Source organism: Gopherus flavomarginatus, chromosome 3, assembly GCF_025201925.1.
Source record: "Gopherus flavomarginatus isolate rGopFla2 chromosome 3, rGopFla2.mat.asm, whole genome shotgun sequence".
NCBI lineage: Eukaryota > Metazoa > Chordata > Testudines > Testudinidae > Gopherus > Gopherus flavomarginatus.
Window position 1 is genome coordinate 241,151,826 of NC_066619.1, and position 24,972 is coordinate 241,176,797.

Here is a 24,972-nt window from a genome sequence, read left to right on the forward strand (position 1 = left end):
TTGTGATAGCCAGAGTCAAGGGATGGCTGTTAAACTGTCTGGCAACTCAGGCCACGTCCACACTACGGGGGAGGGAAATCGATCTTAGATACGCAACTTCAGCTACGTGAATAACGTAGCTGAAGTCGAATATCTAAGATCGGATTACTCACCCGCCCACACCGCGCAGAATCGATTTTCGCGGCTCTCCTTGTCGATTCCGGAACTCCGTTGGGGTTGATGGAGTTCCGGAATCGATATAAGCGCGCTCGGGGATCGATATATCGCGTCTAGATTAGACGCGATATATCGATCCCCGAGCAATCGATTTTAACCCGCCGATACGGCGAGTAGTCTGGACGTGGCCTCAGAGTGGATACATGCTTCGCAGTGTAAGAATGCACCACCCCCAGTGAACCAACCACCACCTCAGGACCACGCAGAGTCAATTTTTTTGACTCCAGAAGAAGACGTAGAGGAACAGCCTGCAATACCTTACAATCTACGCTCTCGTAAGGGTTGCCAGAAGCAGATGACTACATAAAGCAAGGCCCAAGAAGAAGCAGTAGTGAGCCTAGCGCCTGCTGCCTGGTGGACATAAAACTGTGACTGCAGTTCCCTCAGTTGAGGTTGTCAGAACCAGAAGGGCCCTGCCTCCAACATGCGCCTCTGGTGGTGCCTGTTTTTCGGCTGCTGGTGTCTTAAGGTCTGGGGAGTCCACAATGACAATTCTTTTATCCAGCAGCAAGTGTGGATAGCTCAGACCCTTATTATTTCTAAATGCTGGGTCTGCAGCCACATCCCAGCCCACTCTCAAACTGGTGTTCCTGTCCTGGCTATCCCACTCAATTCCCCAGACCTCACTGGAGGACCTTGTCCGTTTAACACAATATGGAACAGTCATGACACCTGGGAAGAGGCTATTGGCAGTTCCTTTATCCCACTTGAGGGAGCAATACACCAGGCAAAAAGGCTCCTAAGGTTACAATCAGTAGTTAAAATAATGGCAAATAAAACCAGAGAAAGTTTAAGAGCCCTAGCCAAAGAAACAGGGGCAATCGGACAGGTGGCGCTCCAGAACCGTCAGGCATTGGACATAGTGCTGGCGGCCAAAGGAGGGACCTGTGCTCTCACTGGAAAACAATGTTGTGTGTTTATACAATATCAATGAGGTAACAGATCGCTATAGCCACTTAGAACTAATCGCATATCTTCCCCATGAAGAGTCGAGTTCTTTAAGTAACCTGTTCAATTTCTCTGGCATAGGAAACTAGTTGTTTCAGGGAGCCCTAACTATCCTGTTTGGAATCTTAGTGATTTTTGTATGCTTCAGTTAATCTCCTGTTGTATCCAAAATGGTGTAAGACATGCCACACAGATAGCTGCCTCAAACCAGAGTGCTAATATGATGATTTTAAATATCACTGATGAAGAAATAAAGAACGATTGATTTGTGGAACCAGTAAAATTTTGGTCATGGCGTGAGCTTGACCAAAAGGAGGGATTGTGAAAGTAGAATGAATTAAATTGTAAAAATAAGAATGGATTAAAGAAATGTTGTATGTACCTTTAAGCAGAAATAAGAAATGTTGAAATACAGGTGCCAGGAAAAGAAACATTAGGCATAAACAAGGGTGCTAATGGCAAAACATTAACAGAGGATCGGTAATAGTTAGTAAGGAAATAAGATATGCATGCCTAGCCCAGGTAAACTTACCAGATTCTGCTTCCTTTGTTATCTTGTTAAGTGCTCGCCCTTTTATCTGTATAAATAAGATAGTTTGTGTCTTGCATGGTGCTCACATTATCTGGGTGTTACTGGCGCAGCGCTGAGCTAATAAAACAGAGTGGTCTGACAAATTGTGAGTCCTGATTCTAACTTTGACATTACCATTCCTACTGCACCGTCTGCCATTGTAAATTGGCGATGAGATGATGGTTATCAGTTGTTTTGTACCGTCTGCTGCTGTCATGGGTGCTCCTGGCTGGCCTCGCTGAGGTCGGCTGGGAGCGCATGGACAAAAATGGGAATGACTCCCTGGGTCATTCCCTTCTTTATGTTTTGTCTAAAAATAGAGTCAGTCCTGCCTAGAATATGGGGCAAGTGTACTAGAGAACCAGAGAGCACAGCAGCTCCGTGTCAGAGCCCCAGAGATCCCGCAGAAATGATGAGCTGCATGCCATTCTAGTGAGTGTCTCTGCAACAATCCCACCTGTTGCTTCCCTCCTCCCCCAACCCACCTGGGCTACCCGTGGCAGTGTCGCCTCATTTCTGTGATGAAGTAATAAAGAATGCAAGAAGAAGAAACACTGACTTTTTAGTGAGATAAAATGAGGGAGAGGAAGCCTCCAGCTGCTACAATAGTCCAGGCAGGACATTAAAGGGGAGGGGGAGAGGAGCACAGCCTCCCGCTGCTATGATAGTCCAGGTAGTATAGAATCTTTTCTTTAGACATGAAAGGGAGGGGTTGATAGAGCTCAGCCTCCAGTTGCTATGACGAGGACGGTTACCAGCCATTCTGTACCATCTGCCAGGAATGACCAGGAGTCATTCCCATTTTTACCCAGGCGCCGCCAGCCGACCTCACCGAGGCCAGCCAGGAGCACTCATGGGCTAATGATGACGATGGATATCAGTCATATTGTACCGTCTGCTACCGGGAAGGGGATGCTGGTGTTCAGCACTGCAGCACCCCGTCTACCAGCAGCATGCAGTAGACATAGGGTGACACTGAAAAAAGGAAATAAATGTTTTTCCCTTTTCTTTCGGGGGGAAGGGTGTCAATTGACGACATATACCCTGAAACACCTGGGGAAAATGTTTTTGACCCTTCAGGCATTGGGAGCTCAGCCAAGAATGCAAATGCTTTTCGGAGACTGCGGGATAGCTGGAGTCCTCAGTACCCGCTCCCTCCCTCCATGAGCGTCCATTTGATTCTTTGGCTTTCCGTTACGCTTGTCACACAGCACTGTGCTGTGGACTCTGTATCATAGCTTGGAGATTTTTTCAAATGCTTTGGCATTTCGTCTTCTGTAAGGGAGCTCTGATAGAACAGATTTGTCTCCCCATACAGCGATCAGATCCTGTATCTCCCGTACGGTCCATGCTGGAGCTCTTTTTGGATTTGGGACTGCATCGCCACCCATGCTGATCAGACAGGAAATGAAATTCGAAAGTTCACGAGGCTTTTCCTGTCTACCTGGCCAGTGCATCCGAGTTCAGGTTGCTTTCCAGAGCGGTCACAATGGTGCACTGTGGGATATCGCCCGGAGGCCAATACTGTTGATTTGCAGCCACACTAACCCTAATCCGACATGGCAATACCGATTTCAGCACTACTCCCCTCGTCGGGCAGGAGTGCAGAAACTGGTTTAAAGAGCCCTTTATATCGATATAAAGGGCTTCGTTGTGCGGACGAGTGCAGGGTTAAATCGGTTTAACGCTGCTAAATTCAGTTTAAATGCGTAGTGTAGACCAGGTCTCAGTTTAAAATTCACACCTCAGGTTACAGCCAAAAAATGTTAACATGTAGACACAGCCTAATTTTATTCATGCAAGTAGTTCCCTTGTGCTCAACAACTGCACACTGATTTCAATAGGACTACTCATATGAATCAAATTAAGTGCATGTGTTGGCAGGAACATTATTGGTTCTGTTCATTAACAATTCTGTTGCTGATGCACAAGTCACAGTAGAAGCTACCTCACTCTTTCATAGCTATATTGGTCCGGCAGTGCTAACTGGAGCAAAAAGCAGCAATGTGCTATTTTTAATCACTTTTCCAGAGTGGAACTGAATTTTAAGCTTCTATCTGCCAACCTGACAGGATGTCCCAGGATGTCCTGCTCATCCACCTGGGCACTAATGATATTGTCAGGTAGGCCCCTGCACAGTGACTGCATGGCTCTGGGAGCAAGGGTGATGTTCTTGTTCATACTTCCTGTTCTGAGTTGGGCCCCAGGCAGGGACACCAACTCACCAATTTAGCAAGGAGGGCTTTAAATCAGATTCAAAGGGGCCAGGTGATAAAAGCCCATAGGCAGGTATAAAAATGGTGATCTTAACAGAAGGGTCACAGGACCAACAAGAGGGAAACCTGTTCAACATCTTGAATGTCTATATAGAAATGCAAGGAGTAAGGGAAACAAACAGGAAGAACTGGAAGTATTAGTACATAAGCCAAATTATTACTTAACTTGCATCATAAAGACTGGCTAGGATAAATCTCATGACTAGAATATTGGTAGAGAGCAGGGATGGTCAACCTGTAGCTCCAGAGCAACAAGAGGCTCTTCAGAAGTTAATATGCAGCTTCTTGTATAGGCACCTACTCTGGGGCTGGAGCTACCAGCACCAACTGTCCAATGTGCCAGAGGGTGCTCGCAGCTCAACCCCTGGCTCTGCCATAGGCCCTGCCCACACTCCACTCCTTCCCACTCCCTCCCCTCAGCCTGCTGTACCCTCACTCCTCCCCCCTAGAGCCTCCTGCATGCCACAAAACAGCTGATTGGGAGGTGCTGAACAGCGGGGCTGCGAGTGGGTGGGAGGCACTGGGAGCAGGGTGGGGGGAGAGCTGATGGCAGGCTGCTGACATATTACTGTGGCTCTTAACACAGTACATTGGTAAATTCTGGCTCCTTCTCAGGCTCAGGTTGGCCACCTCTGGCATAGGGAATTATTCTGTCTTCAGAAAGACTAGGCAGGGGGGAAAAGGAGGTGGTGTTGCGTTATACACCAAGAATATAGACATTTGTTGTGAGATCCAGAAAACGGTAAGAGGCAGACCAGCTGACAGTCTCTTGGTGAAGAGGCAATGTCCTGGTAGGGGTCTACTGCAGACCAACAAATCAGGTGGAAGAAGTGGATGAGGCATTTCTAGAACAAACAACAGAAATGTACAAAACACAAGCCATAGTAGTAATGGGGAACTTTACCCAGACATCTGTTGGAAAAGTAACACGGTAAAACACAAGATGTCCAATAAGACATAGGAATATACTGGGGAAAACTTCTTGTTTCAGAAGTAACAGGGGGCTGGGGGAGGAAGGCAGTTTAGACTTGATTCTGACTAACAAGGAAGAACTGGTTACAAATATGAAGGCTGAAGGCAATTTGAATTAAAGTGATCATGAAACAATAAATTTCACAATTCTAAGGGCAGGTCTACATTACCGCTTAAGTAGATATAAAAAGTCACCCCCCGAGTAACGCAAATTACAGCAACCTAAGCACTGTCCATACTGGCGCTATGTTGGCAGGAGAGCGTCTCCCACTGACATTTCCTCATCTCTGTGAGAGGCGGAAGCTATTATGCCAATAAGAGAGAGCTCTCCTGTTGGCACAGAGCATCTTCACCAGGCATGCTACAGCAGCGCAGCTGTGCCAATGTAGCACTTCTAGTATAGATTAGCCGTAAGAATAAACAATGAGTGAGAGCAGCAGAGTAAGGATAATGGACTTCAAAAAAGCAGACTCTACCAAACTCAGGGAACTGGTAGGTAAGTCCCATGGGAAGAAAATCTAAGGGAAAAAGTTCAAGAGAGCTGACAGTTCCTGAAAGTGAGAATATTAAAAGGTCCAACAGCAAACTATCCTGATGCAAAGGGAAGATAGGAAAAATAGTAAGAGACATGAATATAGTTGCAACAGGATCTGAAAATCAAAAAGGAATCCTTCAAAAAGAAGAAACAGACAAATTATTACAGTTGAATATAAAAGAATATCACAAGCATGTAGGGACAAAAACAAAACGAGTTACAACTGCCCAGACACATAAAGGGCAATAAGAAGAGATTCTGTAAATACACTAAGAGCAAGGGAAAAACTAAGTAAAGTGTAGGCCCTCTATTTTGCAGAAAGAGGAGCTAACAACAGACAGCAAGAAGGATGAGGTATATGATGCCTATCTGGCTTTGGTCTTCACTAAAAAGGTTAATGGTGACTAGATACTCAACACAATTAGTATGAACAACAAAAGGGAAAGAATTCAAGCCAAAATATGGAAAGAACATGTTAAAGAATATTTAGCTTAGTTAGATGTACTTAAGTAGGCAGGACCAGATGAAATTAATCCTAGGGTGCTTAAGGAAGGAGCTGAAACAATCTCTGAACTGTTAGCAATTATCTTTGTTAATTCAGGGAGGACGGAGTGAGGTCCCAGAGGACTAGATAAGGGCAAGTCTATTACCTATCTTTAAAGAGGGGAACAAAGAGGACCAGGGGAATTATAGACCAGTCAGCCTAACTTGAATACCTGGAAAGATACTGAACTAATTATTAAACATTCAATTTGGAAACACCTAAAGGATAACAGGGTAATAAGCAATAGCCAACATGAATTTGTCAAGAAGAAATCATGCAAAACCAACCTAATTTCCTTACTAACCAGGATTGCTGGCCTAGCAGATAAGGGGAAGCAGTAGATGAGATATATCTTGATTTCAGTAAGACTTTTGACAGTCTCCATGATGTTCTCTTAAGCCAACTAGGGGAAGTGTGGTCTAGATGAAAATAATATATGGAGGGTAAACAACTAGTTGAAAGACCATACTTAAAGGGTCATTGTCAATGGTATGTTCTCAAATTGGGGTCTGAAATTAACAAGATGAAATTCAATAAAGACAACTGAAAAGAACCACAAGAACTGGGAAGAAAAAATTAAATGCAAAACTGCAAAACTGAGAATAATAGGCTAGGAAGTAGGACTACTGAAAAGGATCGGAGGGTTACAGTAGATCACAAATTAAATATGAGCCAACAATGTGATACAGCTGCAAAAAAGTAATATTCTGGGTTGTATTAACAGGGGTGTCATTTGCAAGACACAGGAGATAATTGTCTGACTCTACTCAGTGCTGGTGAGGCCTCAGCTGGAGTACTGTGTCCACTTCTGGGCATGACACTTTAAGAAAGATGTGGCCACACTGGAGTCCAGAGAAGAGCAATTAATATAATAAAAGTTTAGAAAACATGACCCACGAGGAACTGTTAAAAAACTGAGCAAATTTAGTTTTCAGAAAAGATGACTGGGGGGCACCTGATAACAGTCTTCAAATGCGTTAAAGGCTGTTATAAAGAGAACAGTGACCAAAATTGTTCTCTATGTTCACTGAAGGTAGGACAAGAAGTAATGGGCTTAATCAGCGGCAAGGAAGTTTTAGGTTAGATATTAGGAAAAACTTTGTAACTATAAGGATAGTTAAGTACCGGGATAGGCTTCCAAGGGATGTTTTAGAATCCCCATCATGGGAGGTTTTAAAGAACAGGTTAGATAAACACTTGTCAGGAGTGGTCTAGGTAACCCGGTCTTGCATCAGCCCAGAGGGCTGGATTAGATGACCTCTCTAAGTCCTTCCGACCTTATATTTCAATATAACATTTCTATCAATTATGATTGAAAATGTTATGGTAGTCCAAATATGAACAAACATATAAGTAATGCAGTGCTGTCTTTCTGAGCCTGAAGACAATATGCGTCAGTGCTCTGGCAGCTGCTCATAGCTTCCCCAGTTAACTCCGGTCAGTTTCACAACTGCTATTTAGAAACTGGTGGGCTGGAGTGACACTGGCACGATTCACCAGGACACTATGAGCAGAGGCAAACACTGAAGCTGTTCACTGGGCAACAGAACAGTAAAAGCATAAGGGAGGAATGAAGTACTAGAGACCTCACATTCCTTACAGCAGTTACTTTCTCCTTTTCTCTATATTCCCCCACCAAAAAACCCCAGAAGACTCCAAGAAGGAGCGGGACAAAAAAAGCTCTCTACCTTTCAGCAACCAGAGTGAGGAAGGGGATGTTTCAAGTTCATTACCTGTGGATTGTCTACACTTGAAAGATATTGCAGATTAAGGTAGATTGTGAATTTAAAGCACAATAGCTTTTCTGAAACAGCTACGCATGTGAACATTTATTCCAGAATAACTAGGGAGCTATTCCAGTTAGTTTCCTGGTGCAGCCAAACCCCTACTAGCTAGAGGCTGACACGAAACACTGAAACCAGGTAGAAAACCCAGCAACTTCCCAGTTGCTAGGCGGGAGCTGAGCTTCTCACCAGCTCCTGAACCTTACTGGAAGTCCCATCACACCTTTTCTGTCAGCCTGACTTATAGGTAACTAGTAAATGGTTAAAATTAGATAAAGAAACTATATTACCATTGTGCATTTTCATGTAATCATGAAAAGCCTAAATTGGATTTGCTAGAGGCAGCACTTCTTGTCTATGGTAGACAAGAAATACTGTTTATTTTTTAGATATGTAAGGAATAGACTTGAAAAATTAAGTGAAGTAGTCTCTGTGGCTGATGTGAGAGCGGGGAGATACGGGCACAGAGACTGCTTGAAAAAAAAATCAAGACTGTGTTTAGTGCAGACATACTAAAGCTAGTCCTTCTTTTCAAGATCTAGAGACATCTTTCATCACTGTACTACCACTACTGGCACTAGGAGATGCTAGCTTATTCCGCATCAAAAGTACTCTTCCTTTACTGGCCTCTCAGCCAGCCTCCATCACCTGCCCAGAGAAAAAGAACCAAGAACAAAAGTAAATCTTGTCATTACAACAATATGGTAGCTCTTGATATTGCTAGTAGCTTCTGCACTGAGCAAAGGTGCTGTTTCTCTAGAACAGTCTGTAGTTTTTCACCCTCCTCTCCATTTTCATTAGTTCTCATTTCCTGTGTTTGTCTAATTTAGATTGCAAACTCCTCAATGCTGGGACTGTGTCTTATTTCTGTAAAGCACATACGTCTATAACACTACATAAATATATTAGATCAGTGATGGGCAATCTGCGGCCCAACAGGGTAATCCGCTGGCGGGCCGCGAGACAGTTTGTTTACATTTACCGTCCACAGGCACAGCAGTCCGCAGCTTCCAGCAGCTGCGGTTCCCTGAAAATTGGAGCAGTGGGAAGCAGCAGCCAGTTCGTGCCACTTCTCGCAATTCCCATTGTCCGGGAACCGCAAACCGCGGCCACTGGAAGCTGTGGACGACTGTGCCTGTGGACAGTCAATGTAAACAAACTGTCTCATGGCCTACCAGAGGATTACCCTGACAGGCCGCAGGTTGCTCACCACTGTATTAGATCATAAGAGATTCAATGTGCCTGTTGAACTAACCCTGGTCCTCAAGGTGTCTCTTCAAGTGACCACCTTATTTTTCAACACATACTCCCCACTGAGATTCTTCCTCCTCTACAAGCTAAATCCTTAGAGATGAACAGGAGGGAAGGAGTGATTCAATTACCCGTTGCACTGCTCCAGCAAGGCTACACTGGAAATATGTAAGATGCCTATTCTACTCTGCTTTCCATCAAAGCTACCCATCATATACGTCAAGCGGAAGAAAACTGGGCTTGTACCCTTATTTGCTTCTTCATGATGTTTAAAGACAACCTGAAACTTTTTTGTGCAAAATATATTTTTGTGATATTAGAAATTCTGAAAGCCTACCCTGTAAAACTAATGTGAGGTAGAAGTAGTGAAATAACATCACAAGAGAATAGACTGAAAGCTGAGCAACTGAGGCCTTTTCTAGACTAAGATTTAAAGTGTGATGTTAGTTAACATGCACTAACACGTTATAAAGTTATAGCACAGACAAACTATATTGCCTTTAATAACTATTAAACTGTTCAAGTTAAAAGCTGTGAAAGCAGGCGCAATGAAGTTTTAACTTGACCGGTTTAATACATGTTAAACACAGCTCATGCCTTGTCTATACTAGAATTTTTAATCACATTTGTTAGCACATCAGCCAACGTGCTAACATAATACTCTAAATCCTAGTCTAATTAAGGCAGAGAGAAGACAAGCCTTTCACTGTTTAAAACTCAATTTTGGTCATATCTGTTTAATTCAAATACACTAGGTTAAAAGGATGTCTGCTAAAAATTCAACATCCCACTCCTTTAATTCAGGTGTGAGAACTCAAAATAAACTAACAGGCAAGAACAAAACATTTTTTTAAAAAGCATCTCAGGTCCTCACGCAAAACAAGCAAAAGAGAGCACAAAATCAATTAAAAAATCCTTGGCCCATCAACTTTAAGCCAGGAAGAGAAAGCAGGTTGGGGGGTCGGGGGGATTATCTTAGCATTTCTAGATAAAGATACAGGGCATTAGATAGGAAAAGTACGTCTAGGAAATATACATTTTATAAATTTTTCATTCACCTAAGATAGAAAATTGGCCTCTATCTTATTGTAAAGGTCTCTGAATTGCAGAAGAAATTGAGTATTTGCCCTATCCTCTTCTAAAACTGCCTTTGGCTGACTCCCACTTAACTAGGCCCAGAATGCACCCTGGGAACAACATAGACGGAAAACTCTGCATTTTGGAGAGAGAACATACAATATGGGAGCAAATGTCATTTGGTGGCATTTATAGGGAAACAGATTGAGTGTTAGTTTTCATGTTCAGCAAAAGCTCGGCACACTACTCTAAGAATGCTTAAGTGCAGATAAGATTGGCAACTTCTCAAGACAATTTTATTTTAAAAGTAACACATTTTAGCTATATGATTTGTGACAACCAATTTTTTTTTGAAGTCTAAGATTCAGATTGTCAATGCACAACTCACTTAAAAAAAAAAAAAAGTTACCTAGCCTCAGCAGTTTCCTCCCTGGACCAGTAAAATCTAGTCATCCCTCCATTCTCCTCCTCATATTGAATGTTTTCACACTATAGCTGAAAAAAAAAGTTTACTCAGACTTTGAAAAATCAAGCCAAGGTATTCCCAATAAAAGTATCCAGAATCAGTTTGCCATTATATTAAACATCCTCGATTACATAAATGAACTACATATTCAGAATACCAGCAGAAAGTGTGTAATGTAAACAGTGATTATATATGTATTGATAGTTTAACTAGATAGTTTAATAGCTGAATACTGGAAAAAAGGTAATGCTCTTTTACATGTATCAGAGGGGTAGCCGTGTTAGTCTGGATCTGTAAAAGCAGCAAAGAGTCCTGTGGCACCTTATAGACTAACAGATGTATTGGAGCATGAGCTTTCTTGGGCGAATACCCACTTCGTCGGATGCATGTAGTTCATGCATCCAATGAAGTGGGTATTCACCCACAAAAGCTCATGTTTCAATACGTCTGTTAGTCTATAAGGTGCCACAGGACTCTTTGCTGCTCTCTTACATGTTTAATTTAAAAGACGAAGGAATTCTGCAAAAGTAATGGTTGTATCAAAATTCAGTCAACTTATGGAGTATATATTGTAATTTTTTTTTTTATCTTCCATGCACTAAATATCTCCAGCACACATATTAATTAACCAGCAATTGAAAATAAAATTGCTCCATGTTCCCAAGCTTTTTTATAAGAATGGTCAAAGATCTGACTATGTTTATATCACTGTTGCATACATTAAAGTTTCTCTTTTCTAAATAATGCAAGCACAAAATCTGGAGTGTTCAGTAAGTGCTTTCTAATACAAAGGCATATGCAATCAACTTTAAGCTGTATTGATCAGAGAAAGTAAACACTATGGGCTATTCTAATTTCAGCATACGAATACATAGCTGACCACTCAGGATAACTTCTAATTTAGTATTTGGGTTCTGTAATCACTGTGCACTAGAACTCACATTGAAATCAATTTGAGTATCACATTGCACAAGAGCTCTAGAAATTAGGCTTTAAGATTTTCAAGAGAATGGTTTATTTTGATCTGCATACTAACAACATTGTTAGCACAGCACATCAACTACAGCAATACTAAACATGTTTTCTGTAAGGAACACAAATCCTCAGGAAGTTACTAGCATCTTGGTTTCCCAACTACGAATTATCCTGATCTGTACGGAGTCTTAAACCATCAGTTTTCAGAGTCAAACTGCACATTAATATTTCACAGGCATACAACATGCCTCATCATCCTTATGAGTATGATAGTGATAACACAGGCATCAAAACCTATCTGGCTGACAGTCACAAACACAAATCTACAGACACAGTGAAAACAGCTCTGATACAATCACTATCAATGCTATTACACAGTCCCAGGAAATAAACTGAAAGTTTTTTATCACTTCCCTAAAAGAAGTCAGCTTCTTTTCCCAATTACAGTACATCCCTGTTTCAGGGACGATTACATCTGATAAACAGGGCATCAGATAACTGGAATATCGGGGGATGGGAGAGCTAAAGCCCTGCACACCCGGGTTACACAACCTGGAATAAAAGGAAGCCCCTGGATTAAGGAAATCTAGGAAAATACGTTTTTAATTGCATTCATTAAAAAAAAAAAAGAAGCATCACTCGCTGCAATATCAGTCACACGCCGACCAGGGAGCTGGATGAAATGCACCCGTCATTACTCGCCCCTCCTGTCTGTGCCCCACCGCCTTTCAGATCCCACGGGAAAGCCTCTTCCCAGTGCCCCTGCCGCGAAATACAAGGATCACCAGCTGTGTCAGTGGGGAGTCGCCGCCCCCCCACCCACCCGCGCGCGGCCCGCCTGGGTATTAGGATCCCGAGCCTCCCTTCTGGGCCAGAACAACCCCAGGCGGGTGGGGGAGGGGCGCTTTCCCCGGGGGTTTCCCGGCCTTGCCCAGGCAGCTCGCTCGTTACCCAGCCACACTTCCTACCCCTTCCAGGCCGGGCCTCTGGGTCCTTCTCCCCGGCCCCCGCCCCACCAGCCTCCCGCTGCCCGCGGCGGGGGAAGACTCCCCGTGTCCCCGCGCTGTTGAGTCCCTCATCCCCGGGAGTCGCCGTTACCCTCCCCCTCTGCCGAGAGGCCGGGACAGACCCTCCCCCAGCCGCGGGAGGAGGGGGGGCGGTGGGAACACCGCCGGGAAGGGGGGAGCTCTGACCTCCTCGCTCTTCAACACCTCCTTGAACTCCCGCTTGATCCTCTGCACCGCGATGTTGGCCATCTCCGCAGCCGGCACCCGCTCGCCGCTGCCTCCGAGCCGGGCCCAGCGAGCTCCGCCGCTCCCGCTGGATAATTCCCGGCCCCACCAAAATGGCGCCCGCGCCGAGCATGCGCGCTGCGGCCCCCGGCGCCGTAGCTCAGGCGGGGCCACAGCAGCGTGTGCGGCGGAGATGCCGGGAGCAGAGCGGAGCGGCCTCAGAGCGAGTTAGCGGGCTTGGGCGCGCTGGTGGGGGGAAGGGATTGCGAGAGGCTGCCCCCCGGGGCCCCGAGGTTAGGTTAGGTACCCTCCCCCGCCGGTCCTGAGGAGACACCAGTCTCCCCGCTCCCTCTGCCGCCTGGTCCCCGCCCTATCACACGAGGAGCCGCTTTCTGTGCAGAGCTCGGGGCTCAGCTAAAGCGCGACGTCCCTTCCGTGACACCCCCTCACAATCCGCGGGTGGGTCAGAGTTAGGGTCGCTGTGTTGTGATGAAGCAGCTGTGTCAGCCCCACACCCCATAGCCGCTTCGGGGCCTTTAGCGCTCGCCTGGGAAAGGGCTGGGCTAACGTGCTTCTAGCTTCCTCTCAGCCTGCCGCGGACGGGGCGAGGTAGACGCGGGGCTGAGCGGGCTCTGGGCTCGCCGCCCCTCGTGGCTGGAGAGCTGGGGAAGGAGTCGAGAGGCTACAGCGAGGAATGCTGGGGAAGGGCCACTTAGCGCCCTGCCCTCCGAACAGAGATTGTGACCCCCAGAGGGCCAGCTGTTCCTGGGCGCCTTCCAGTGCGAGCTCAGGGGAGATGCCTGTCCTGTGGTGGAGGCTCTCTGGAAGAAGTAGGAATGGTTTATGGGCCTTTCCAGGGAGGGGGAGGCCAATAGGTCCCTCTACAAAAATAACCATGCCCTGAAAACCTGCCTGGCTTGCCTAAAGAACCCTATGAAAGAGGGGCTTTGGGGACTCAGCCTGTGATTTTGAGCAAAGCTGGTAACCCCTGAGAAACCTGTATTTTGTTTTCTTCTGTTGGTTTTGCTACAAGACTCCAGGAAAACAGAGTAAGGGATGAACATGCCAGTCCAGTCTGGTGGACGTAATACCTCAGAAGGGGTGGACTGTGTTTTCACCAGAGGACTAAATTAATATGCTGGCAAAGGGGGTGGAGCAGGAGCTGACGCAGTGGCTACACCTGATGATAGAAAGGTAGGCCACCATTATAACAACAAAATATGGGTAGGTCTGGAGAACAGCCTACCTAAGATGTGATCTCACTCTTAGGAGTGTTGTTCACATGGGTAATGAAGTCTTCCAAAGAAATAAACAAGTTTCACACAATAAGTTGAACAGCAACTCTTTTAGTAGTATAGGAAGCCAAGGACAGATATGTCACTTCCTGGATGATGCACAATGTGAATATTGTACCCTGACAATTAGAGAATGATTCTCTAGTCTCAGTGATGCTACAAGGAATGGTTTCTTTAGAACTGACTCCAGACTCACTCATAAAAGCACACACAGATGACAGCCATGTTATTTTTTTGTTTCCAGCAGCACACACAATGTGTTCAGTACTGTACAAAAACTAAAGAAGGCACAGTCCGTGTTGATGAAAGTGTGGGCAGCAAAATACTTGTTAAATATGGTTTCTTTCTGTGTGCCCTCTTCCTCTGTGATGTGCGTGACTGATGCATAGCGTAATGGTCTGTTTTCTTCGAGCCGTATTGCACCAAGTGCATTCTTAGATGCATCTGTTTGTAGAGTCTGCTCTTTCTTACCTTGCTTTTGACACAATAGGTGAATGGTATTCTACAAAACAAGCTTTTAGTTTTTACTTTGCAGGAGGATGATCTTGCAGTTAAGAACACTGGCCTGATAGGAAATCTGGCTTGATTCCTTTCTGTCTCTGACTTCTTGTGTGACCTTGGGCAACTATCTTCATGACTCAGTTCCCCATCTATAAAATGATAATAATGCTTCTCTACCTCGCTAGTGTCTTGTGAAGATAAATTAATGAATGTTTTTGAAGTGCTAGGGTACTACCTAGATGAGTGCAATAGAAAAGCCTATAAATAAATTAAATTAGCATCCTGGTTTTAAATGCATCTGCCTTTTCCCACCAATCCACAGTAGTAAGAAGCTGCATTTTTAATTTTCAGACTTTGCTCTATAAGGAGCAGAGAAAACATTAACTCCACAAGTTGTCTGAAGTCTTTCTGTTTTTGCCATGAGATTGCTAGTACTTTCTGGGCACTGGAAATCCAGTAATATCCATAATAATGTAAATGGCAGTGGATTTTGTCTGTTTTGTGTATGGAATTCTCATTTCCATCTGATCATGTACAATTCCCATAGTGTAAATAAACTGATCAAATTAATTCAGATTACTGTAGCACCTTTTTATAACACCCTCCATTTAATTTGCTGCACTCCTTATCCCTATTGTCCTCATCTTCCCTGCATCCTTTACTCATTCTCCTTCTCATCTCTACTCCAGACTCACCATATGCTTTTCCTGTTCCCTCTCTCAGTTCTCCTAAAAGGGAAATAGGAAAGAATAAAGAAGCTGAATTTAGTGGCATTCTGAAGGTTTGGTTGTGCTAAGGTTATTGCAAAAGGGGAATTTGTAGGATTAAATTATGGCTTTTCTGACTACCTATTTTTAATGCTTTGTCCCCTCAATTTTCCCATTTTATTCTAGTCAGATTAATGGGAATTTTGCTACCAAGACTTCTTGGGGTTAATTTAGAATTATTCAAATTGTTCCTTGGGTTCAGAACATGAAAAAATGCATTTTTATTAAAACTTTCCAGTATGTAACTTTAGGCCCTGATCCTACAAATGCTTGTGCACATGCTTAATTTCAAATACATGAGTAGTCTCATTGGAAATAAAAGTTAAACACATGAATAAATGTTTGCAGAATTGGGTTATTAAGGACTCAGTTTTCCAGTAGAGTCTGCATTGATGTCCACTCAAGTCAGTACGTTTAAGGGCCATCTATGTGTATTTCTTAAAATGTTATTTCCACTTTTCTAGTCTCACTAATATAAAGTTGTTGAAAACAGCTTAAAATTTCTTCTCTTCTTTCTGACACTTTGGGGATTAAGAAATAAATAAAGGCAACCTTCAAAGGATTTATTTTAAAAATTCTGTTTGCCCTCTTTTGCTGCTTTATGATATATAATGAGGCCTGACATTTACCCCTCCCTCTTGCTTTTTAGCTTGTAAATATCAGGAATGTCAAATCCAATCTCCCCTGGTTTTGCTGGCAGACTTCTTGTAAGAGGGAGGGATGCCTCAGGAGATGCATACTGGGACTTCACGCACTTTAGTAGAAGGAAGAAGTATTGACTCTGTAAGGAAGACATAGAACAGGTTTAGGCTACAGATTTTTGCCAGCATAGCTATGTTGTTCAGGGGTGTAATGAGATGTGACTTGTGCCTGACATGGCTGTGCTGGCAATGTAAACAGTTATGCCTGTAAAACTGTGTTTTTGACAGTATAGCTTATTTCACTTGTGGGGGAAGCTGAAATTATACTGGCAAAAGCACAGCTTGGCAGTACACTAAGTGCATTGTCGATGTACGTATCAGGCACTCTGAATGCAGACCTAGCTATGGCTTTGATTTTTGTATTGTTAGTCCCTCATGAACCATCCAGAAATGGAATAGTATTACTGGCCACAGTAGGGCTTTTATACAGCATGGTATGTTCATTTTATATCAAAAGTTATTTCAAATCTTTATTAAAAACACATGATAAAATACAAAATCCAAGATGGGTGCAGAATCCTCAAGCTCTTCTTGATAATCCTTATTCCTCATCTTCTCTTTTTTATATATATTAAGCTCTTCAGGGCAGAGGCTGCCTTCTTATTTGTGTGTAAAACATCTAGCACATTTTTGGGTACCATAAAAATAGTAATTTACAATAACCATGTAGTCAAATCTATCAGATAGAGTTCTTCCTATGGCAGCTTCTGTTTCAGATAAATCTTAATCAGGTTGGCAACTTTGTGACTCAAGTGATTCAAAGATCTAGAGTCAATGGAGTATTAGCTTTATCACAGAAATAACTGGTTCTACAAGTCTACCCAGTTTAAGCTGTCATCCGAACTTTCCTGGTGTTCCCCCTATAGGCTGCAATGTCCTGGTTTGTGTACAATTGTAACACTGCCCTCTACTGGATGGAATATGTCAGATGTGCCTGCTTATGTAAAACAGATCCTTCTATTGGCTAAAGTAGCACTGCTACTACTAAGCCATCCAGTCTGTCTTGTGAGATAATTCAGGGAGAACTACAGGAGTCTTGCAGCCAGAGAAAAATCAAAAGAAAAAGGATTATTTGATTTTCACCATATGGAGGTGTACCATACAGTACACTTATTCTAATTAGTATCTATTTCCTGTCCTTACTAGCTTGATTATATATTCATACAAATATGGTTAGTGTATAATTGATTTGATGAGCCAAATTCACCTGGTGAACTCAACTGACTGAGTCTAGTTACACAAGAGATTAATTTAGCCACTGAGTTTACACCAAACAACAACCTGCAATTTAAACAGCAAATTATAGTAAAATTCTTTGCATAAGGATTATTTATAACTCATTTACTAGCATGAATAATAGTAGCACACTGCTACTATTTACATTTTGAGCTTAACTGCAAGTTTTTATTAGAAAATGCAACTCTCATCTAGATCTTTCATCATTTGTCTACCTCCTTGACTTTAGCTTCTAAATCAATCTGTCACACATGAAAACCAACAATATCATGCAGCATTATTGTTTTCTTAAAGGTTTATTTTCTTGCCATTCGAAAGTGACTCCTACCATTGTACAGAAATTACGGATATGGACTTCTTTCTACCAACAATATGACCAAAAAAAGACAGTTGCCTTCTTAGGGATCCTTTAAGAAGTCAAAGCAAACTTAAAATATTAATGATACATTTCAGGACCTGAAAGAACTAAAAGTTTGTATAGATATTGAAGTAATGATGGGAGAGAAGTGAGGATTTGGCCATTATCACAAAACATAAATTCACTATAATCCATTGGTGCTGTGTTACATACCATTTGGAAACATTATTCACCACTGTGGACAAATATTTGTACTGGTATAAGTATTTTCTGCATTGCTAGTATTACCATCTAATATTTTTTTAAACCTATACAGTGTTACATTTTCAGCGCCTTGTGATGTTTAATAAATTAATGTTACAATCTCCCTATGAGATACATAGGTGGTTCTCATTTTATCCTCTCCTAGCATCCTTTAGTAGAGACCAGTAGGATGCACTGGGGGTGTGACTTGAAAGCACTGTACTCTGAGAATCCTTGCTCCTTCTACTAAAGCATGGGAAGGCACAAAATATGTCTCTTGAGCCATCCCTTCCTCTCACGATAAGTTCTTAGGGGTGCTCTGTTTTGCCGTCTTGCCCTGTTGTTAATGACGTTGCATATGTCCTCTTCCCCTGCTGGACTGCTTCTGCACACCAGAAAAGCTAGCTGAGAGAAGTTAAGAGCCTAGTTTTGCAAGGCATGGAACTGAAGATGCTCAATACCTCACACGATTAGGCCTCAAATGATTTGCCAAATGTCACACACTAAAAGTCAGCAGCAGAGCCAGGGTTAGAAATTAGGAATATCTGGCTCTTTGCTTTATGATTGTTCCATTACATCACCTTACTTATCTGTTTAAAAATAACTTTTTGTATTTTCCAAGTGTCCTGAAGTGTGCTGTCTGCCTTACAAAGCAAGTAAAGACATGGTCTCTGGTCAGCAGGACACAGTTAGGGTAATAAGAGAGGAGGGGAGGGAAGGACAAGGATGAGAATTATAAGATGATATGGCTATTCAGTCAGGCAGAGGGGTCATGGATCAGTGTTCACATCGCACTCCCCATCAGTACCTGGCCCAAGCTGGGGATGCTAATGATCCAAATAGTGGACCAGATTCAGTGATGAATCCTAGTCACATGCCACCTGAGGCACGTTGCACATCCGCTAAAAAAAAGAAATCAGGCAAATACACATCTTAATGGTTCTGTTGTTGGCTTTTGTTTACCTTTCCTGCCCCTCATCCATCATAGGCAAAATGACGGAAGTGATTTTTTAGGAGGGATTGAAATGAAATGAAGGAGGTAGGGTGATCAGATGTCCCAATTTTATAGGGACAGTCCTGATATTTGGGACTTTCTTATATAGTCACCAATTGCCCCCTACCCTGATTTTTCACACTTGCTATCTGGTCACCCTAGAGGGAGGTAACTTAGCCAACAGGTTTGGAGGGCAGTATTTGGGCATAAGGGACAGCCTGAAAGAAGACACAAGGACCTTTGTAAGAGAAATTAGTGTGGGAGTGATGTGCAAAGGACCCACAAATGATAAAGGTAGTGTAGTGAGTAGCCCGTGATGTCTCTCACTGAGAAGAGTGACACAGTGGAAAAGACAGATGGTTTGGCAGCAGTATTTTGGATGAACTGGTTGGGGTTGGAGTTAGGGTGCATTACAGAGTGCTGAGAGTAAGAATGTGGAAATGGAATTGGAATAGCAAATGATGCTGTAGTTCAGAATTGAAGAGAATTGGTAGATCTGCCTGAGAATCCAGAGAAAAGAATCAGTTTTCAGACAATAAATGCAATCACAACATAGTCACATTCATACAACACTGGAACTAGATCCCTGGTCCATCAGCAGCTAAAACAGATTTCTATTCCTTAATATATACCTATGGCTCTCTTTTAAGTTTAACAGATGTAAGACACTGTGTATGCAGCAGCAAAGAACTTCCTCTAGCAAAGTTTATAATTTAAAGGCATAAATAAGTACAATACAAATAGTAATGAACAACATGGTATATGGATGTGATTGTGCAGATAGACTTCACAAAATATGTGGGATTCTCAAGTGAATTGAAAGACAAGCCAGTGTATTACAGGGGATTGAACATCATCTAGTGTTGTGGAACCCTCTATGGGATTCTATATCCTGTAATGCACAAAGATCTGAATTAAAGATGTTGCCACAGTCCTAACTTAGAATTTTCCTTAAAAAATACTTTAAAAAATCTAGAAGTGTACTCATTTTGTTCAGTCTCCTAATCTTTTAATCTGTTTTAAATTTCAGAAGCATTTCCCACTCTAATTTAATTTTAAATTACAGCTGGCATTTCTGAGCCTGTTTCTAGTGGCAGCCATTTTGCTAAAAAGGCAATATAATCTGTGATGGTAGGAATCAATATTCATCTGGTGTAAATCTTTTGTAAGATCAAGTAACTCTTTTAGATCTGCAATGTAAATTTACAAAAACATGGAAAAGTACTAATTTATAAAAAAAAAAAAAAATACAAAGTCTTTAATCTTGTTGCTTGCATTAAGATTGGCTTATCCTGAAAGTGACATGGAGGAATCTAAAAAAAGTTGTTGGGAACATTGATTACATTTTTGTATGTTAACAGTACCCTAGAACATCTGTATTTTGGAAAATGGGACAGTCCTGTATGAAAACTCTCCATTGATCTTATTATGTTGGCTACAACTGAGTAGTAATATAGGGCCAAATCATGAATTCTCTCTCAGGCAAAACTCTTATTGAAATTAATGGGAGTTTTGTCTCAAAACAAACTAAAAACTGACCCAAGAATTCAGAATTTGACTACAGGGTTATTGTTTTTTGTTCTGGGTTTTGTTCTAACACTATATTAAGAAGACATTTAGAACTGTGTGCATATGTCTGTCACATACATCTTCTAGTGCAGGGGTGGGCAAACTTTTTGGCCTGTGGGCCACATCTGGGTGAGGAAATTGCATGCAGGGCTGGGGCAGGCGATTGGGCTGTGGGAAGGAGGGGGTGTGGGAAGGGGTGCGGTGTGCAGGAGGGGGCTCAGGGTAAGGGGTTGGGGCAGAGGAGGGGTGTGGAGTATATGAAGGGGTTCAGGGAACGGGGTTGGGGTGCAGGAGGGGGTACACAATGTGGGACAGGGCTCAGGGCAGTGAGGGGTGTGGAGTGTGGGAGGAGGCTTAGGGCTGGGGTGTAGGAGGAGTGCACAGTGAAGCATGGGATTGGAGTGCAGACAGGGAGCTCAGGGCAGGGAGTTGGGATGCGGAGTGCAGGAGTTTAGGATGCAGGCTCCAGCCCGGCACTGCTTACCTGGAGCGGCTACAGTGTGACAGTGGCATGCATCGGGACCAGGGCAGGCTCCTTGCCTATCTGTCTGCCCCAGCCCCAGCCCCAGCCCTGCGCCACTCCAGGAAGCAGATGGCAAATGAGGCTTCTGGAGGAAAGAGGGCAGCATGCGGCCAATGGGAGCTTTGGGAGAGGTACCCACAGGCAAGGGCAGCGTGCGGAGCCCTCTGCTTCCCCTCCCCCAGGGGCCACTGGGAGCAGTGTAGGGCCTGCGGTGGTATAGGAGTGGCAATCCCATGGGACAGATCCAAAGCCCTGAGGGGGTGGATCCAGCCCGCATGCCATAGTTTGCCCACTCTTGTTCTAGTGGCTGCTACTTGTGGATGCAAACACAGTAAATGGCTTTACAGAAGAAATAGTGATATGTTGCTGTGTATTTTGTTTAAAAATTTTGAATGGTGCTTGGCACTGGGGCAACTTAAAACAACTGTTACTTTGTATCTGCAGTCAGAATTCATGCTTCAGAGCCTGAATTTTAGTGGAATTGAGTTCTATAGCTAAGAATCAAATAACACAAAAAACATACAATCCAGAAATCCTTTTGCAAGCTGAAAAACAGGAACTGTCCTGGTGAGTAAGAAAGCAGAACATCTTATACAAAGTGGGAGTTATGCCAAATAAGCCTTACACAGTGTCAAAGTTAGACTCAGGACTCACAGTTTGTCAGACCACTCTGTTTTATTAGCGCAGCGCAGCGCCCAGATAATGTGTGGGTCTTGCATGGCCACTAACAGTCTAATTTATACAGATAAAAGAGCGGGAATTAGACAAAGGGACAAAGAAAGCAAAACTGTAAAATTCACCTGGGGCACAGCATGCATATCCTACTTCCTTACTAACTCTTATCCATCTAAGGCTAATACTTCACCAATTGCCCTTAAACGGTGCAATTGTTCTATGTTAATGTCTGTATTCCTGACACCTGGATTGCAGCATTCCAACAATTTTGCTTAAAGGTACAGACAGCATTTCTTTAATCCTTTCTATTTTCACAATATAATTAATTCTACTTTCACAACAGCAAGTACAAAAATGTTAAAATGAACCTATTATTAGATACAGAAGAAACTCTTTCAGCATAAAGAAAGTGTGACAGGGTCAGGCCAGATGGCTCCAAGAGAGTGGTCGAAGGTACATACATTAGTTTGGGGTTAAACGAGTCCCTTTTCCCTGTGTAAGATAACAGGGACTATTCCAGAACACTCAGGAACTTTCTAGAACTAATTAAGGCAGGCAGGCTAATTAGGACACGTAGCCAATTGGGAAGTTACTAGAATTAATTAAGGCTAATCAGGACACCTGGTATAAAAAGGCTCTCACTCCAGTTAGTGGTGTGTGTATAAGGAGCTGGGAGTGAGAGGATGTGCTGCTGGAGGACTGAGGAGTACAAGCATTAACAGACATCAGGAGGAAGGTCCTGTGGTGAGGACAAAGAAGGTGTTTGGAGAAGGCCATGGCGAAGTAGCCCAGGGAATTGTAGTGTAACTGTTCCAGAAGGCACTCTAGACAGCTGCAGTCCACAGGGCCCTGGGCTGGAACCCGGGGTAGAGGGTGGGCCCTGGTTCCCCTCAAAGCCTCACAACTCCTAATCCAACACAGGAAGATCTCTGAGGCTAGCTAAATCTGCCAATAAGCACCGGACCCACCAAGGTAGAGGAAGAACTTTATCACAATAGGATAGGCAGACTTAGTCCATATAGGCAATATGACTTTTTAACCTTGTACGAATAGAAGAGAATTAACTGGAAAACCTACAGACAAAAATTACAATAGTTAGTTCTTGATGTGACAAAAGCATTGATTAAAATGTCAACCACCTTGCGGCCAGATATTTTCTTTCAAGTATTAGTGTTGAAAGAGGAACTAGACTATGAGTTGTTTCAACTTCTCTGACCTTTGAAGGTAAAATTTACAACCCCTCTGCATTAAAACTGTCTATTTCAAACAAAACAAAGCTCTTTTCAAATATAGTTTACTTATTTTTAGCCCATGTCTCTGACCGCTTTCTTCCCGAGTCCTTTGGTTTATCACTGATTCAGTTCAAATATCTTATCCACATATTCTCATGGTATCCCTTGTACATCCTGAAGACTTCTAATATATCCCCGCTTAAATATCTTTTCTTATAGCATTGTTGCATAGGTTATCGTCCTAATCTCAGGATCCTAAAAGAGGCATCACAGGAGATGACTAATCTAATAACAAAGTTTTTAACAGTTACTTGAAGAGAGGGGAGGTACCATGAAAGAATTGGAGATAAGCAAAAGAAAACATAATCCTAATCTTTGAGGAGAGAGAATAGGGAGAAACAACTAACTGTCTCATCAGTGGCAGGCCAAATTGTAGGCATTATTAGGGACGAGATCGCAAATAGGATTTATATATTTCTGTTTAAAACAATATTACAAGTCTGGTGTTAAGATCAAGTCCTATCATTATTACTCCTGAGGGAATTCTGTGCCAAAAAAAAATTAAAAATTCTGCACACATTTTAAAATTTTGCATTTTTTTGGTCAATAATGCAATATAATCCAGCTAGTTTCAATTATTTTGGTAATTTACTTAAACTAGAATACAATGGATGGAGAATGGGAGTGGGGAGCACTGGAGGAAATCAACCCCCCCCTCTATCTAATAGTAATGTAGCTATTGACCCTTTACTTCTAATTATTAGTCAACAAATAATAGACAGCTGTATGCTCAGTGTTATATCATAGGAAACTGAAAAACAAGTGATGGCTGGGGACTCAAACTCACAATTTATACTGACTACTGACCATCTCCTAAAAGGTCACTAGTAAACAGTTCATGGAGCACATTATGTTAGGAAATTTTTTCAGTACAAAAATTTAGACCAGTTCTAATCATTAAAGCACCATAAGCATTTATAAAGCCTTATTGTACAGGACAGTAAGGCCCCTTTCCACCACTCTGGTAATGTAAAGGAGCCTTGAAATGTTTATATCATTTTTATACTCCTGGGAGAATTCACAAAGAACAGTGGGAACAATTCACTAAGCAGGCAAGCTGCTATATTCTCCTCTGCCAGAGGGAACAGAGCCTGCCCTACACCTACATCTTCAGAAATACCCCAAAGCCCTACCCTTCCACGCCAAGCGTGCTGCAATAGCGAGCAAGAGGGACAGTGTCTTTTTGTCTGTCTGTCTGTCTCTCTCTCTCCTTCCAGGCAGTGATTTACATCTCTGCTGGTTTCTCTGGGTGCCCAAACCGACCTGTCTGCCTGCTGCTGTCATTTTTCTGCAGGTAAGCAAAGAAATCTGTGGCCACCATGAATTCTGCGCATGAACAGTGATGCAAAATTCCCCCAGGAGCACATTATGTAAGCGGGGGAATGGTCCCACTATTCAGGGGAACTTTCCTGGCTTATACATTACCCTGGTGAAACTGGCTCATGAAAGGATCTGAGTCCTTGCTCCCACTCCCTTTACCCAGATGCCTGCCTGACCTCGAGGAGTTACGTTCCACTCTCATGGTCACTTAGGACAGGGGGCTAGCATGTCCCCACTCCAGGTACTCTCTCTGCTCTGGAAGCTTCACTGACACACTGATCATTGCATATGGTTCAAGCAAATACAATTAATTAAACAGCAATCCATTTGAAAATTAAGGAAAAAAATGGGAAAGGTTAAAGGAAATACATAACCCTGCTCTGTGGCATGGGGATATCACAAACAGCAGTTTCTAGACTATAAGGGAAGTTCATAGTCTGTCCCTCACATGGCCCAGGCCTCCTTTTTGGGCCCTGGCTGTGCTGCAGGAATGCCAAAGGTCGGACACTTGCTCAAGCCCTGGGCACACCCCCTCAGGCTCTAGGTGGCAGGACCCTTCCCAGTGTCAGCCCCCTTGTTGGGGTTATGATCGCTGCTCCCCAAGTCTGGCCTGCCAGGCCTTTTGGCTAGAAGCATCTCCCTGCATTGGGC

At 43.1% G+C, this 24,972-nt stretch overlaps 1 protein-coding gene across 2 annotated transcripts in view; it reads right to left on the reverse strand.

The window, feature by feature from the left end:
* The window catches only part of UBE2K (ubiquitin conjugating enzyme E2 K), a 95,802-nt gene extending 82,837 nt beyond the window's left edge, over positions 1 to 12,965 (reverse strand). For both annotated transcript variants that reach the window (XM_050948089.1, XM_050948087.1), the window contains exon 1: positions 12,809 to 12,965. Coding sequence is in view for 1 of the 2 variants with exons in the window: in XM_050948087.1 (XP_050804044.1) it covers positions 12,809 to 12,871 (63 nt within the window). In the remaining variant the exon portion in view is untranslated. The remainder of the gene's footprint in view (positions 1 to 12,808) is intronic.
* Positions 12,966 to 24,972: the final 12,007 nt, after the last annotated feature.